General features: G+C 39.3%; 1 protein-coding gene across 4 annotated transcripts; it reads right to left on the bottom strand.

Annotated features, from left to right (window-relative positions):
• Positions 1 to 2113: 2113 nt before the first annotated feature.
• On the bottom strand, positions 2114 to 10044 carry LOC149303721 (cytochrome c oxidase subunit 6B1-like). Of its 4 annotated transcripts, none has more exons than XM_089480112.1 (5): positions 9947 to 10044; positions 9099 to 9132; positions 6048 to 6176; positions 4713 to 4813; positions 2114 to 2370 (listed from the first exon to the last, which is right to left on the bottom strand). In XM_089480112.1, the coding sequence occupies exons 3-5, from the start codon at positions 6172 to 6174 to the stop codon at positions 2317 to 2319; spliced, it is 282 nt and encodes a 93-aa protein (XP_089336238.1). In that variant the 5' UTR covers positions 6175 to 6176; positions 9099 to 9132; positions 9947 to 10044; the 3' UTR covers positions 2114 to 2316. The 4 variants fall into 4 exon arrangements, with proteins under 4 accessions (XP_089336238.1, XP_089336236.1, XP_089336237.1 ...); XM_089480110.1 differs by having other exon boundaries at positions 9083 to 9132; positions 9947 to 10040; XM_089480111.1 differs by lacking the exon at positions 9947 to 10044 and adding an exon at positions 9739 to 9915.
• Between the last annotated feature and the right edge of the window lie 7401 nt (positions 10045 to 17445).

Raw genomic sequence — 17445 nt, 5'->3', positions numbered from 1 at the left:
CCTTTTTCAGTCTCTTCACCCCTAGACCACCCCAGCTCCAGGGAAAGAACTCAGCACACACTTGCTCAACAGCCAACTGCCTTATCATACCCATGAGAGATCTGGGAGGGCTGGAAATTAGACTACAGGTTTGGTTGAATTTCCACTGTTTTGTGAAAGCCAACATATTTGCAGATTTCAGATAGGTGACAGTTGTCTGCAACCAGTGTGTATGCCTGGTATAAAGGGCACGTGAATGTTACGGGTAATACACCTGGCACAGAGATGGCACATGGGAGGAGAAGTGTGTCTGGTAGCGTGGATACCTACTCATCACCGGAAAGAAAAGGTGACATAAAGGGAGACAGGTTTGTATGCCATGTACTTATCATAATTTATATCTCTGCATACAAATTGAGAAATAATTACTGCAATATAAGTAGAAATGAAATACATTCCACCATATTGAATTTGACTGTGGCTAGCTTAGCAACCCGTGCGGCCCCTCAGTCTCTTATCCAGAATTTTCTGCTGGTGGGTAACCTTCTCTTCTTTTAAATTTTGATATATCTTCAAGTCCATGCCAACTTATGGTGACTCTTTTCTAGGATTTTCTGGGCAAGATGTATTGAGCAGAGGCTTGCCATTGCCTTCTCCTAAGGTGAGAGAGTATGACTTGCTCAAAATTATTTGAGTAGGTCTCCATGACTGAGTGGGGGCTTGAATCCTGGTTTCTCAGAGTCCTAATTCGATACTCAGATCATTACACCATGCCAACTCTTTTTAAGATTATTTATCTTTAAACCAGACTTGAACTGGATAGCCCTTCAAACAGAAGAGAATCCTCTGTAAAGCAGGAGTCAGACACACAGCAACACTAAAGATGGCAGTATGCACAGTTGTGCACTGCAGACATCAGGGAGTAGCGGCCTTGTGCTTGCTGCCAATCCTCTGAATACTACATGTGCATAACTGCATTTCCGACACCTGTTTCCGTAATCATTTATTCTGGGCAGAGACTTATTTCCCCTTTGCCACACTCCTTTATAGGCACACTTAATCTTTTTCACTTGTCCCTGCAGGGTGTGTTCAGTCACTTTCCCTGACCCCAGCCTGGATTTTAGGTGTGTACCTGCTCAGTATGTGAATGTTCATTTCCCTCACACCCTTGTTTTCTTGGACAGCATGCTTGGGCGTGGGCAAAGGGGTGGGTGTTTATGCCTTGATTTCACACCTTTTGCATTAATTACTTCCGATGTCTGCTGGGTGTGTGTTCGGCATATGCAGACTGTTTTTATTCCAACAAGCATTTAGGCTAAAGGTTTTTAAATAAAGGGCTTTTAAAGGTACTGCACTATTTTTATTTAACTGGTTCTTAACTGCTTTTTCATTCCTTTTAGGTGTATCTTTTAAATTTTTAAAAATATTGTGAATAGATTAATTCTGTTTTAATGTTGACCTTGGTATAATTTAAACTGTACTGTATTGTACTTGTTTTAAACTGTAAGCTGCCTTGAGTCCTAATTTAAGGAAGAAAGAAGAGTATACATGAAAGAGGATGAGTAACCATAATTATAACAACAACAACCATTACTACTACTACTGTTTTATCATAATCAACATCATCATCATCATCATCATCATAGATCTTCCCTTGGGGCAAAGGGATCTTTGACTCACTATCTGATTTGATGATTCCACAGTCTTCTGCCTTGCACAGCAAGACTATTATCAATTTCCGGTTCCTTTAAATGTCTGTATAAAGTAGTGAGTCTGGGTGGTGAGGAAATGCAGATTTAAATTAGGTCCATAGCATTGAGGGTGAAAGGTTTAATCCATCCCCTTTGTACTGCTTTTCTCATATTCTATACTTGTTCTTTAATCTATGTGGAACAACCTATACAGGGGGAAAACTAGTTTTCAATGGAAATATTAGTAACACCTAACCCCTTGTTACCAAGGAGGGATAGCAACCCAAACTGGCAACATCTTCAAAAACCAGTGAGACTCTAAAATATCAATAATCTTGAGAAGCTTCATAGGAGAATTAAACAATATCACATAGTAAAGAGTCAGGAAATAAGGGGTTGAAATGACATGCATGTTTAGGATTTCAAGAACAAATTTATTGGAAATGACTTTTCTCCTTTTTTTTCTTTACAAATTATTATTATTTTTATTGGTAAATTTTTTTTTAAGTCCACAAAGATATTTAACTAATTCAGTCTGTTGAATCAACTCACAGATTGATTGACCAATCTGGGTGGGGCTGTAAGAATACCCATTGGTGGGAGTTTCCAAGAGTGTCTCCTGTTTAGGAAAAAGGGAGCTGGAGATTCATATTTTGCCAGCAAAAGTCCCCTGTTCACGCTGTTCATCCCAGCGCTTTATCTGTGGAAAGAGAAAACAGATAGGATTTGAACATGTTAAGAGAGGGAACAAGACATTATTCTTCCAGGGCAAACTGTATCAAATTATATCCTTCACCCTGTTCCACAAGTTCCCTATATTGTTGTTGAAATGTCTAATTAACAAATTGTAAGCCCATCTGATAGCCTTGGCTGAAGAGCGGGGTATAAATAAATAAGTATTATTATTAGTGCCCAAGGACTCTGATTTATGGCAACCTCATCAGGGTTTTCTTGGTGAGATTTATTCAGATGTTTGTCATTGCCTTCCTGTAAGGTTAAGAAAATGCGGCTTGCTGCAGGTCATCCTATGGGTTTCCACGGCTGAGTGGAGATTTGTTCCCTGGCCTTCTGAAGTTACTTTAACACTCAAATCATGATGACTTTCTCCAATTATGATAGAAATTAAAAGGCCATCTGTTTAATTCACATTTTTCTGTCATTTAACAGTACTCAAAAATCTTCTACCTGTAGTGGGTTATTTCCTACTAGCTCAGCCACAGAAAATTAGTGTAGATAGGGTTTGAAGAATTATGATGAACAAGACTCTAAATCCTTCACATTAAAATATCTAGGTTGCAGCCAGATTATCCAGATAATTACAATAGTCATATTTAGAATAGACTTACTAAATCAATGGGAATTTAAAGTTATTAATGGCTGATTTCAATCTGAATTATTTCAATGGTCTTCTAAGTATGACCATCTAGTTCTAACCCTAATTTTACCTACAGATCAAGCAAGACATTATGGGGAAAAGCATGATTTTACTCCTACAATAGGTACTTCTATTATCTCACAATGATCAATCGCAAAACAAAGCAAGCTAATTTGCAAAACATAGGAGCTGAGAGGAGTTTTGTGCTAGGACAAACAGACAACTTTTTTACCACTTAAGGGAGCACTACTTCTAAATACATGCTATGTAAATCCATCTAATTTGATCCCAGGTCTTTTGGTCACACAATATGCCATGCTAGGGACCTGAATAACATAAAGACACCAGATTCCATCTGATCTTGGAAGTTAAGCAGGTTAGCCCTGATTAGTACTTGGTTGGAGACCATTAATGAATACCAGGTGCTGGAGGCTGTATTTCAGAAGGCAGACTGGCAAAACTACCTCTGAGTATTCCTTGCTTAACAAAAACCTAGGAAATTCATGTGGTCGTCATAAGCTGACAGGCAACTAGAAGGTACATACACACATGTGCTATACTACATGCATACTGTGTAGCTAAAAGAGCTTATTTTTTACTCTATAATAGTGTATGTGAACTAGAGCTTAATCAGGACTAAAGCATATATATGAGGGTAGTTTAAAGCTGTACTCTGTTTTAGTTTTACTCAAAATAAATGAATAAAAAATTCTGTCCCATACGCCATTTTTTTTTAAAAAAATGATGCTATTGGAGAGCACATATATTTTTAGATAATAACAATGATGATGATTTATTTATAGCCTGCCCAATCACAAGGGATCCGGGCGGGTTACAGCAATAAGATACCCTTGATTATCATGGTATGACAATTGGATGAGTAGATGATGATTTGTTATTTTATTGGATTAATAGGAATTTTAAAATTTTATCTATGTATCTATGTATTGTGCTGTTTTTTTACTGATGTGATCCCACCTAGATCTGCAAGGAAAGGCAGAAAATATAAATAAACTATTTATTTATTTATTTATTTATTTATTTATTTATTTATTTAACATCTCCCATGCCTATTTACTCATCACAGTCAAGTTGAGGGCTATTTGTGCTAACTTTAGAGTAAAACAAAAAGTAATATTTAACTTGATAGTTGAAAGAGTGCCTTTCTACATATATGCTTGCTTGAGAACTGAATTCTGGTGGACAACCCCTTTTCTGTGTTTCACTAGTGAGAGCGATACATAGCGTAGGAACATGGGAGAGGGGCTTCACTGCTGTGGCAACTCATTGATGGAATGCTCTCCCTTTGGAAGCTTGATTGCCAAAACATGGCTTTTATTAAAACTTTTGGGGCCTACTGTACATATACTGTACATGGTTTTAGCTGTTTTAGCCTTTTCTGCTATTTTAACTTCATGATCTGTTTAATATGATTTTAGCTTTTTAAAATTATTTTATTCTTTATCTGGAATTATTTTAAATTGTTTATGTTGTTTTAAATGCTGCCCTGATTTTATGGAAGAGGGCAAGATAAAAATATTCTATTGGATAAATAAATAAATAAATAAATAAATAAATAACAAGCTACATATTTCACATTTAATACAGTGCATATTTTGACCCTATCTGTATATACAATGTTGCCTAGCAATGCAAATGTCACTTACCCAAGAAATAGGACACAGAGATTTATAGACCCTGTGGTACCACTCACACACCTTGATGTCCTTGCCTTTGGCTTTCATAGTTTTCACACATCGGTGATAATCTGCAAGGAAGGAGAAGCAATGTCATATCATCTTTTGAAGTGCCATCAGTCTTGTGTCTGCGTTGAGAGGCATTTAATATTTAATATTTGTTTAATGTGCTTAATCTGCTTCTCAGCTGTGTTTAATTAGCTTCTTAGCATGACCAGAAATCACCTTCTTTCTTTCCAGTGACTAAAAGCTCATTGAGCTAACCAAAAATATTTAAAAACATTCAAAGGGAGCTGTGTTGGCCATTTAACAAATACAAACAAAAATCCACCAGTGATACCTTTATTGGCCAACCGAAATGCACAATAAACATCTTGCCTGATGAAGAGCTTTGAAAGCTTGCAACAAGTATATTGTGCATTTCGGTTGGCCAACAAAAATATTTTAGATAAGGAAGTGAGCAACTGAAGTTGTAGCATAAACTTGGTCTACTTCCTCAGGTACAGGGATTGACCTTGTTGCCAGTACCTTTATAATCAGACTGTATGACTAGCCATAGAAATGCAAAACCTATGGGTATGATGATGTGGTAACAAGTTCAGATTTATGGAGCATTTCATCTCTGACCTCAAGACAGTAGTCCTTGAACAAACAAACAAACAAACAAAAAACTATAAAGGAAGATTGGAAAGAGAAACAGCTGAACTGGAATATATCCACAAACTCCAATCTATTAATAGAGGCTTGAACACAAACAATGGCTTTTTCGCATACCACATATAACACTGATTAAATCCCCATCCTCATGAGGATGCTCTTGGCTAATTTATCACACCTTCTTTCTGGTTCCCAGCCTGTACATACCACATTCCAAAACTCCTTCCACCATTTATACGGTCATCCACTCACCCCGGCCTTAGGCAACATCTTTCTTCCTGTCTCTGTCCCTCAACAACCATTGCTGAAACGGAACTTGTCACTATACCCACAATTTTTACATTTCTATGTATTCATACAGTCAGATTAAAAATGTCTTTCCTGGGCCCCAGTTCACTCCATTCATGTGAACTAAACCAAGTCTATGAAAGCTTATGCTACAACTTCCTTTGCTAAGTTAGTCTCAAAGGTATTATAAAATCCCTTTGCATAGTGATATTTCAGTCTTACACAGCTATGTGTTTGAATTCAGATAAGATATTATTATTATTATTATCATGGCCCTCCCAAATACATAAGAAACAGTTCAATATCATGCATGAATAATTTCACCTCTTGCAATGTATCCATATCCTGTTTTTAACCTACCCAAATAATTCTGGTAGCAGTTACGAGTTTGGTTAGCATTTGGAAAGCGTGGGTCAAATGGAGCTGTGAGATAGTCGCCTTGTCTTTTCTTCCGCTGGGAGAGGCCATCTGGTGTAACCTTCTGCATTTCTGCAAGGCAGGGAGAGAAAAGACATTAAAGTAATCGGCCACATTGCCCTTTCTTTAGATTAATTAACAATCCCAGCCATCCTCTCTTTTTCAAAAATATTGGACTTCTCTTTCAGATGTATCTACCAATATCTCTGGTCTATAATTGTCCCAAAGTATTAATAAGATTAATAAATGACAGTGCTTGTCTTGGCCAAGTCTTCTTCAGCCCAATTCAAGCTGTGTCTCTTTTAAGCTCAGTAGTTATCTCTGCAAAACATTTTCTTCCAGTCTTACCATTTAAATGTTCAATATCATGAATGAATAAGCAACATCAGATTTAATTGTCACTTTTTTAATTGTACTGTGCTTTTAAACTGTAAGCTACTTTGGGTCCAAATTTTTTGGGGAAAGCAGGATACTACTACTGCTACTACTACTAATAATAATGTCCCTAAATTACAGTGTTTATTGCCCCTGCTATTCTTTAGGCCCTCTTTGTACAGACTACTGACTCATGGTCTCAAAAATTTCCCACTATCAGTCCAGGGCTGCGTTCCCACTATGATTTAAAGCGAATTGCTGATCAGATTATATGACTGTCGTTCCCATTTAAAGCCAGTTCCTATCCTACTGTGATTGGTTTCAATCGCGATGAAGCTAGGCTAACACACACACACACAACCCACTCTTTTCTGACACTAGTTCTTTGGCGGCTCTTTTGAAAAGAATCAAAGCATGTTCAACAAGTGGGAACAATGGATTTGAATCGCATCATTCTGGAAGGGATGGACTAATGGCAGAGGGGTGTTTACCATCCTTCCTCGGTTTTTGGTAGATCCACCATTGCCCCCCCCCCCCCTTCGGCCTTTGTGCTTATAGTGTGACCTATGGGCACATTATTTTTTAAAAATTGATTAAAGATTCAATTAATTGATTTTGCAACTGCTTGCAATCAGTGAGGCAAGTAGTTGCAAAACTAATGAATCTAATCTTCAATCTTCTATCAATTTATTAGTTCCCAAGCTGCCCTGGCTCCTGCTTATGTCACTGATTATGTACAGATGATTGAAATGCATTTTGAAGCAGCACAAACTAGTGGGGATGACAATTGTACCAAAAAAGAAGTGATTACAAGGGGCTAATAAAAAGATCCGCTTTCATAGTAGAAACGACAGACCTTTTGGAATCGATTTACCAACACGGAGCGAAGGCGAATCGCAAACTGGTTTAAGTGGGAATGAGACCCAAGTTTGTTTTAACAAGAAGTGCCAAAAAAGAAGTGCATACCCTCCAACCTTTCTCAGATGAAAACCAGGACACATGTGGGCAAGCAACAGCAGAGAGTGTCAAAGGGCCAGGCAACAAGAGAGCAAAAGTTATGAATGAGGAAGAACACACAAACTACCATTTGAAGCAGAGAAACCTTGGAATGTATATACAGTACTGAGTTTAAGAAAACCTGTTAAAATTAAGAGCCCAAATAAGCCTATTAGGAAGGGCAAGACTCCACCTCTCTCCCACTTATCTACCTCCTGTTAAGTGTGTACAAACTACTTTTGTACAGTACTTTGAATTCAATCTGGAGTGATTCAAGTAAGAAAAGTTCAAGAGGCAAACTGAGAGGAACAGAGAGAAATTGGGACATTCTGAAAGCAGCTGAGAAAGTGAGACAAAAGAGGATCTACAGAGTCTGTCCTGTCAAACTGGGACAGTTGGAGGCTATTGGGATGACACCAGAATAATTGGGAGTGGTGTGTGTTTTCAAAAGGAAAAAAAAATAGGGAGAGGGAGGAATCAGAGGAAGGATATGTTGGGAAATCATAATTTCCTAGCCAAACCCTTTCCTCAAGCTAGCACTCACCTCCCAAGCTATGTTTTGCCCTATAGGGAAAAAACACAAGCCCTTGCATTATCAGGAATCAACTAATATCTTGAGGTAGCATCTACTGACTATTCCAATTTTCCTGATTGGGCTAAAGAAACTTGAGTTTTCATGGTATAGCTCCTTAGGTTTTGCTGAGTTTTGCCACTTGTTATGTTTGCAGCCACTCATGGAGGAATTTGTAGGAATTTCTTATTCTAGGGCTCTTCCAATGATTTGTTTGTTTATTCGTTTTTAAAAAAGATTTGCTAAAATGATCCTGTGGTTTTTCTGTTCTTTAGTTGTTGCTGTTGTTATGGTTATCGTGGTATAGCACAAAGGTGCTATTTTACTGATGCTCTATATAATTATAACTCTAAAGAAGGGGGGAAGGAGGAGAAAAGAAGAAAACTTTTTGTTCCAGTATATCTTGGAATTAAGAAAGAATACACTAAAGTGTGGGGATAAGTGTTGTATCTGGTGTTGGGAAACGCCAGAATGCCACATTGGTTACTTACTGTGACAGCCTGGTTTCTCCCATCACCACCCAGAATCATCTAGCAAGAAATACTGTCTGCGACCTTCTGAAACAGTTGCCCTATTTGCAAGATCCCAGGGAATTTCAGCCCATTCCCTTCTCAGCACTCTACTGTCTTACTATGAATCATTCACAGATCGTCTTATTTTCCTGTGAAACTAAGCACCACATTCTACAGATAATAATAATAATAATAATAATAATAATAATAATAATAATATGTTTTATTTATAGACCGCTATTCCGCGATGATCATAGCGGTGTACAGTAAAATCGTAATACAATACAAAATACAGTTAACGGAGGGAGAAGTCTCGTCCTTCAGGCAAACCAAGATGTTGCTGGGTCTGCCTGATGGCTCCCTCTGAGGCCGAGATGACAGTTGAGGATATATAATATAAGAGTTTTACTATGATCATCCATGCATATGGATTCTGAATTTTCCTTGTGGCCATCACAGCTGCTGTTGTTTTTGTACAGGAATTGAAAGAGAAATAAACCCCAAAAGTCATCACACATTATTACCTCAGTTTCAACAAACCTCTGTCTCTGATGCACCAGTTGAAAGGATAAATCTAAGATGGAAGCAAATGATTAACAATTAATTCATTGTATTAATAGGGCTGCATACAACATATTTCCCTGATCTTACAATGTTAATCTTATCAAGGGTCCCAAACACACTGCAGAAATAATCCAGTTTGAGACCGCTTTAACTGCCCTTCCTCAATGCTAGGGAATCCTGGGAACTGTAGCTTGTCTCATGAGACATTTAGCCTTCTCTGTCAGAGAGCTGTGGTGCCACAATAAACTATAATTCCCAGGATATTGACATATTGTCTCTGAGGGAACATAAGTCTTCTCCCCCCCCCCCCCCCGGAAGCTAAAGGGAACCAAGCAAAGGCTTTCAGCCAGGGTGACCAGATGTCCTAACGCCAAAGGAGGACAAGGCACCACAAAATGTAGAGCATTTGAGAAAAAAATGGAGGGCATTACGACATAAAAGCTAAAAACACTCATATAAATATAAGCTCATGCTTCTTAGTCAAAATGGAGGACATTTTGGAATTCCTCCTGGGCAGAAGGCTGAAATGTAGGGCATGTCCTGGAAAAGGAGGGCATCTGGGCACCCTGCTCTAAGCAAAGTGTCGCATTTAATGGATGTGAAACACTATCCAGACCTCTGACTGAGGCTTTGAAGAACCTTCTGCAACTAGCTCTGGGATAAGGGTTTTAAAATGGTGGTCACAACTGGCAAGAAGGAGTTCTGTTTTGCCTTCCCTCACTCTTGTCTCTGGAGCTGATTTGGCCCTTATAGAAACTTCCAGAAGGAATGTGGAAAGTCAAAACACTCTCTAGCCAATCAGATCGCAGATACTGCTGTGGCGCCTGGTGATTGGCCACAGATTTGAAGTAACTGACAGACACAGAAGCTTCCGGAAGCAGTAGATAGAGAATAATGGGTGGGCAGAAATCAGTCAGTTAAGGCAAAATGGCCTGGTGCTGTGGTGTTGTTTGCCTTCATTTCCAACTTACAGTGACACTAAGGCAAACCTATCACAGGGTTTTCTTGGCAAGATTCTTCAGAGAGCGGTTTGCCATTGCCATTCTCTGAGGCTGAGAGAGTGTGAATTTCCTAATTTCACTCAGTCACTAGCAAGCCTCTTCTAGAGTATCCCTTGCCTTAAAAAACCATATGAAATTAATGGGGTTGCTATAAGTCAACAGGCGACATGAAGACATATTGTTATTGTTGTGTGCCTTCAAGTCATTTCCGATTTATGTTGACCCTAAGGCAACCCTATGATGGGGTTGGGTTTTTTTTTTTGGCAAGATTTGTTCAGAGGAGGTTTGCCATTGCCTTCCCTTGAAGCTGAGAGAACGTGACTTGCCCAAATTCACCCATCAGGTTTTTGTGACTGACCAGGGATTCGAACTCTGCTCTTGTCATAGTCCAACACTCAAATCATGCCCCCTACACTGGCTCTAGAGCCACTGAATCAGTTGGGTTATATAAACATTAATTTGTCATTCAACAACCCATTAAATTGGTCTTCTCTAACTGGTACTACTGATCAGATTCAAATTATTATTATTATTATTATTATTATTATTATTATATTTATTTGTATCCTGCTCTCTTCCCAGAACTGGGACTCAGAGCAGCTTCACAAAAATTTAAAATAATACAATTAAAAGCATACAAAAGTAATACATTAAAACAGAATTAAATTGTTTTAGAATATTAAAATTGATTACTTATTAAAGGAATAAAAATACAGTTAAAATACATTCAGATTACATTCACCCGTTATACAGTGGGCCCTTGGTATCTGCTAAGGTTTGGTTCCAGGGCCCCCCACAGATACCAACATGTGTGGATACTCAAGTCCCATTAAATAAAGTGGCACAGTAAAATGGTGTCCCTTATATAAAATGGCAAAATCAAGCTTTGCTTTTCAGTATTTATATTTTGGGGAATAATTTCAAGCTGTGGATGCTTGAATCTGTGGATGAAGAATCCGTATACATGGAGGGCTGACTGTATTCATAGGATAGGGCCAAAATACACTGCAGATATAATCCAGTTTGAGACCAGTTTTACTGCCCTGGCTCAATGCTATGGAATTCTGGGAACTGTAGTTTATTGTGGCACCAGAGTTCCCTGGCAGAGAAGGCTAAAGGCCTCACAAAACTACGGTTCCTAAAACTCCCTAGCATTGAGCCAGGGCAGTTAAAGCAGCCTCAAACTGGGTTATTTCTGCAGTGTGTTTTGGACCTAGTGAGTCCCCTTCCACCTTCCCTTCTCATATTGTAGTGCATTTTATGGATAAAATTCCATATGAATATTCAGTTATTTCTGAATCCTCCAGCCCAGACACAAAGAAGTTGTGTCAACAGCCAAGGTATTTTGACTGGGCTTTGGCCCCAGCTAGGTCAGGAAACAAAAAAACCAAATCATGCTCATTATTGTAAAAAAACACATTTATTAAAAATATTATTTGATTCTTGGCATATCAATAAAAACCAATTGCTTCTATTTTTCTCCCAGTGCAGCTCTTCATTACTTTGAAATCTATCCTGTGACACAACATGACTGTGTGACTGAGAACAAATACACTGTGGACACCATCAAGACAGGAACGTTGGTGACTCATTTAAGACTTCTGCAAGCAAGCCAAAGAAATGCAACATATTAGAATACATTTATCAATTTAAGACACTGGCATCACAACCTCCCATTTAAAAGCCTCGAAGCAGCTTACAAAGCATATATAAGATATATAAAGTCTAAGTTAAAAGCCCAAGGGAACAGTTGTTTCTTACCCCACACCATCACCACTTACAATAAACACAAGTACTACATACAAGCTTAGGAAAGGGAATAACTTTTCCCTGGCACCTAAAAGATAGCAAGGATGATGCCAGGCAAATATTCCCTAGCATTGAGCCAGGACAGTTAAAGCGGTCTCAAACTGGATTATTCCTGCAGTGTGCTTTGGACCTCAGAAGATAGGTTCATGAGTGATACTGATCCTTTTTTAGATGCCAAGGGGCTTGAGGTAATTTAGCCTTTAAAAATCAACAGCAGTAATTTGAATTGTGTCTAGAAACAATGCAGAAAATCTGGATATGTTCATATGTTCATAATAGTCAGTCCCAGTGAACAGGTAGGCTGCTGGAATTTGTACCCATTGATGTTCCCAAGCGCCTTTTTCAGATCCAGCCCTGCATTAAAGAAAAATCTAACCAGACTTGGCTGAGAACCGGAAGCATGCTGGATCATTCACATCTTTTCATATAGCTTTATAGACAGGTTGAAAGTATTTTGCAGCTCTGCACTACCATTTAAAGGTTTTTCATTCCTCTACAGCAGGGTACATAGTTAAGGAAGACCAGAATCTACTGAAAAGATCTGCTGTGGAAGCTTTGTCAAAACAAAAGGGGATTCCAACTAAAGACTACTGGATTCACTTCTTGTGTGATAGTCATTATTTTTCTAACCCCACTTTAACGCCAAAGCCTTAGAAGGAAAGCAAGGAACGCAAAAATAAAAGACTCTGTTGACTTAATACCTCTGGTAATCTGATCTATTTACTGCTTTAAATTAGAGCTCAGATTTTTTGGACTACAGTTCCCAGAATCCTCCAATAACCATGTTACCTAGGGCAATCTGTGCATTGTAATTTTTAAAAAGGATCTGCTCTAGACAGCTATACTGCATATTTAATTGACGAAAACCAGAAAAACAGGGAAGCCCTGTGGCTCTTTACTCTTGTTCTCACTAAAATCTTTGTTCCCAAGGAAAAGGACCTAGGCAGCATTCCTTGCTCCGATACAGTATAATTTTCTTCTCCTTCAGATGAGACATGGCTCCTGTCTGTCTTGACCTGAACTCAGGACCCCTGGAGTTTCAGGACCATGGGATACAATGAGTGACCAGCTCTGTGAAGGCCATGGCACACCACTGCCAATCCTAGAGAGAGGGGGAGAGAGAGAGAATCCAGTTAGGATCTCATCCACTTTGCCTCCCTTTTGCACTATACCTTCACCCAAATCTAAGTTATCATGCCAAAAGTGGCTGCTTTCTTACTCACAGTTGCACAAAGGTAGTGCCTTAAACAGTTTGACCAGGGGTCTGGATCAGGAATCCAGGAGAGATGCAGACTCACAACAAGGTCCTCTTGCTCTCTGCAGTTCAGTGCAGATCATAGCAGTGTATCCACACTGCTCAGTCGATTCCACTTTAAGTGCCATGGTTCCATCCCATGAAACCGTGGGATTTGTAGTCTGTGGAGGTCCTTAGAATTTTTTAATGCTACAGGACTAGAGCACCCCAGAGAATTCTAAGCACTCTTCCCCAAACCACAAATCATATGATTTCACAGGATAGTCCATGGCACTTAAAACAGGATCAAACTGCTGTTACAGTTTACAGTGTGGATACCCCAGACTCACTCCCTCTTCTGTTCCAACCTCCTTTTCTCAAAATACTTTTCTAAAAATTTATTTGTTTGATTGATCATTTGATTTATATTCTGCTTTTTCCCCAAATGGGACTTAAAGTAGCTTTAATATAAATTAAAACAGGACATCTAAAACAATATGAAGTACAAAAGTTAAAAACGTAAACCATACGTTCAATTAAAACACTACTTTTAAAACATTAACGATTAAAACACTTAAAATGCACATTACATACAGAAAACAAACAAACAAACCAATTGTATTCCAGGTGTTCAATTGACTATATTCTGTACACAACCATAAGTCAACAATACTGTGTGCGCACGAACACCTTCAAGTTGCCTGTCTACTTAGGGTGACCTCATTAATGTCATAGGGTTTTCTTGGGCAAGTAATACTCAGAAGTGGTTTTGCCTGTTGCTTCTGCTGAAATATATCCTACCTGGTGTTGATTGGCAATCTCCCATTCAAGTACTAATCAGGGTCGACTCTGCTTAGCTTCTAAGATTATATAGGATCTGATACCTTTGGGATACTTAGGACCCAAAATATATGCTACATTGTGGCTGAATTCTGATTTATTCTTCCTTTGCTCATGAGACAGTAAGAAGAGGGAGAATAGATTAACCCAATGTTTTGTTCTGGTTTCTTCCTGCTCAGGAATGTAGTTCTAAAGAAGAGGTGAATAAGCTGTTGACTGTCCAGACGTTGCTGGAGTGCAACACCTATCATCCTTCACCACTGGCTAGAGTGATGAGAATTGCAGCCCAACAGTATTTGGAGGTCCAAACATTTAAGCCATGATTTCGCATTACTTTTGAACCATCCCAATATGAAGATTATTTTGCCCTTGGAATTCTGAAACACAGCATTATTGGTGAAAAATTCAAAACCAAGGCTTAAGATCTAATGGTAAAAGAAATCTCTCAATTCAGCTTTGAAGCTGAAATCTGAAAATCTCTCAAATCTGTAAGCCTTGTGAATTTTGAATTTGGGTAAAATGTCATTTCAGCATCACTGAAGATAAAAAGGAACAGCAGCTTTCCTTAATCAGACCAAAATCTAGCTTCTTTCCATCTTCCACAGTAACCCCCCAGACCTTATGGGAAGCTTGCAGGCAGGGCATATAAGCAACTATTCTCTCTTGCTCTTGCTTCTGAGAAAAAATTCTCCTCCAAACATGGAGTTATCAAACAACCTGGAAACATTACATCTTGGGTAATTATTTCTTGTATTCCAAAAAAGTAACCTTTCCACATTCTGAGCCATAATGAGACAACACATAAATCACCTCTAAAACATAATTTGTTAAAAATTAAATAGTATCTATTAAATACACACACATATACCTATTATCAGAAACTTCTGGAGTTGCAGTCTGCACTTTCATTTCAAAGCAATTTCAAAAAATCCATAAATATGAGCCCATTGGTAGATCTATTTCTTTCCTTATAATACTCAGAAGGTCCACTTTGAGAGTTCAGACTGCAACTCCAGAAATTTCTGATATGTATATATTTATATGTATAATAAATACTATTTAATTTTTAAGAGGTGATTTATGGGTTGTTACAATACCACAATTATAGTAAATGTGTTTTTGCTTATTTTATAATAGCCCCTGGCGAAGGTAAATTGATGATAAAACTGAAACATGCTGGGCTTTTTAAGAAATAAAAGGTTTTGGACCATCACATAGCATGTGGAACTTTGGTCCAAAACACACTGCAGCAATAATCTAGTTTGAGAGAGCTTTAACTGCCCTGGCTCAGTGCTAGGGAATTCTAAAAACTGTCATTTTGCAAGGCATTTAGTCTTTGCTGTCAGAGCACTCCAGTGCCACAATAAACTACAGTTCCCAGGATTCCCCAGCACTGAGCCAGGGGAGTTAAAGTGGTCTCAATCTGGATTATTTCTGCAGTGTGTTTTTGGACCTTTGTCTCCTTACGTTCTTCTAGTTAACTGACATACAAGGTATCCTGCCCCCCCCCCCACCCCTGTCCCATTATCTGCTTTATAAACTAAAAAGCCTCAAAAGTTTCAACCTTTTTCTTATCCTGTTCCTTTCTTCTATAACCTAGACATGTCTGAGGGGTCTCTGGGTTCATGACTGCTGCTTGCAGGTCTTGAAGTCGCAGCTGTTTTGGATTTCTGAGATGACATTGTCTTGGCTATGGGCTTGGCTTCCAAGTCGCCAAAACCAAACTGCTGAGACTTGGACAAATTCTTTCCTTGGGATCTTTGTCCCATCTTGCTGGTCGGCTTGGAAGGACCAGCTCCTTGAGAGACACGGTCCACCAATGAGCGCCCCACACCCATTGATCTGGTTTCTACTGCAGAATGACCCACACCCACTGAAGCACGAGATTTGAAGGGAGAACCCAACACAGTAGACAACTTGGAACCTGACTTCTGACTGTCACCCTTTCTGCTCTGCTGCTGAGATGGTTTGCTTGTCTGCTTTTTATTTATGGTTTCTTGGATAGAGAGACCAACTGCCACAGAGACTAGCTGTACCGCTGATTGTCCTGTGGCCACAGATATTTTTGACCTTGGAGGAAGGCTATCCCCTTCTGCGTTTCTAGGGACTTCTCTGTTAGACAAAGATTTCTGAGAAGTTTTCAACTGAGATGCTTTGCTGCTTGACTTAGAAGGGGAAACGTGGCTTCCAAGTTTCTCAGGGGTTCTGGATGTCACTTGAGAGGCACCTTGATTTCCCAGACGTAGAATGCTGGACCGTTCCGCAGTTTTTCTGGCTTCCTCTGGATTTGTAACAAGAGGATCCTGAGCCATGATCTGGCTCTCTGGCTTCTTAGGTTCAGCTACCTCTGAAATGTTACCCTCAACTGCAGGTATCTTTCCTGCAGAAGTGGTATCATTCTTGGATAGGTGTGACTCTGGGGGCCTGAGTTCTTCTCTCTCCATCCCCTTCAGAGCGGCTGTATTGGAGTCAACATCTGTCCCTGTGCTGACATGAGGATTTGTCGCCTCTTCCTCCTGTTGTAGGACGCTTTTCCCAGATGGACCAATTACGCCTGAGATTGTTACACGCTTGGATGGCTTGCGAGCCACATTCTGCAACATAATTAGAGACAGGGGAGCAATGAAATGGCTCACACAGGAAAGGAAGAGGCACCCAAAGAACACATGATGAGCTGATGCTTGAAAAGTAGTAATTTGTCTTATGATAATTGCCCTGTGCATTTAAATCAAAAGATCCTCCCCCAAAGCAAAAGGTTTCCATGCTTTCTTGTTCTGCTACCTTATTAGAGATTGTAAATGTTATAGCATTGTCAATTTGGAGGGATTCGACTGGATGATCTCCAAGTCCTCTTCCAACTCTGTGATTCTACAATCCTAGCATTGTGATCTGGGAAGGATGGGCCTTCCCAGAAGGATGGCACTGGCAAATACTGTATCTACTTTGTGCACTAAAGAGTCCTGGCCAGGCCTGTTGTTAAGTGAAATATAGACAAGATGGTGCCAAAGCGTCTACTGTTTCCTTCAAATGACCAGAGGTCCAGTTCTATCCCCCCCCTCCACCAAGTTTTTGGGATCCTTGTGTGCTGATTTTAACCCAAAACATCAAATTGTTGTGAAAAATAACAATGACGCTGGGTGTTCTAGCCTGCAGTAAGCCACAGTTAGCCCAGCTGGATGTACACAGCATAATTTGGCATTATGGAGAAAGATTGCTCTACTGGTTTAAAGTTAAATGCCTTCTGCACAAGAAGTGCACAGCTAGGTAGCTGTGTCCATGGCAATCTGATGTAGTGGGAAAGCCTCTTCCACAATTCCCTGAACAGGTCGCACACTGATATATGTCCCCAACTCACCCCCTGTCCCTAAACACATCTTTGCTTGATTCCAATACCTTATCATCAGCCTTAACATTGTCATCCTTGCTTCTGGAACGTTTT

Source organism: Sceloporus occidentalis, unplaced genomic scaffold (assembly GCF_023333645.1).
Source record: "Sceloporus occidentalis isolate IW3139 unplaced genomic scaffold, rSceOcc1.0.p SCAF_14, whole genome shotgun sequence".
In the NCBI taxonomy this organism is placed as follows: domain Eukaryota; kingdom Metazoa; phylum Chordata; class Lepidosauria; order Squamata; family Phrynosomatidae; genus Sceloporus; species Sceloporus occidentalis.
This window is presented reverse-complemented; position numbering and strand designations above follow the sequence as displayed.

What these genes read in the sequence shown, in the direction of transcription:
- LOC149303721 (XM_089480112.1), bottom strand. Translation starts at nt 6,174, where the DNA reads ATGCAGAAGGTTACACCAGATGGCCTCTCCCAGCGGAAGAAAAGACAA. An exon ending in CTGCTACCAGAATTATTTGG is followed by an intron (nt 4,814 to 6,047) that starts GTAGGTTAAAAA and finishes CCTTCCTTGCAG; the next exon opens with ATTATCACCGATGTGTGAAA. An exon ending in CTCTGTGTCCTATTTCTTGG is followed by an intron (nt 2,371 to 4,712) that starts GTAAGTGACATT and finishes CTCTTTCCACAG; the next exon opens with ATAAAGCGCTGGGATGAACA.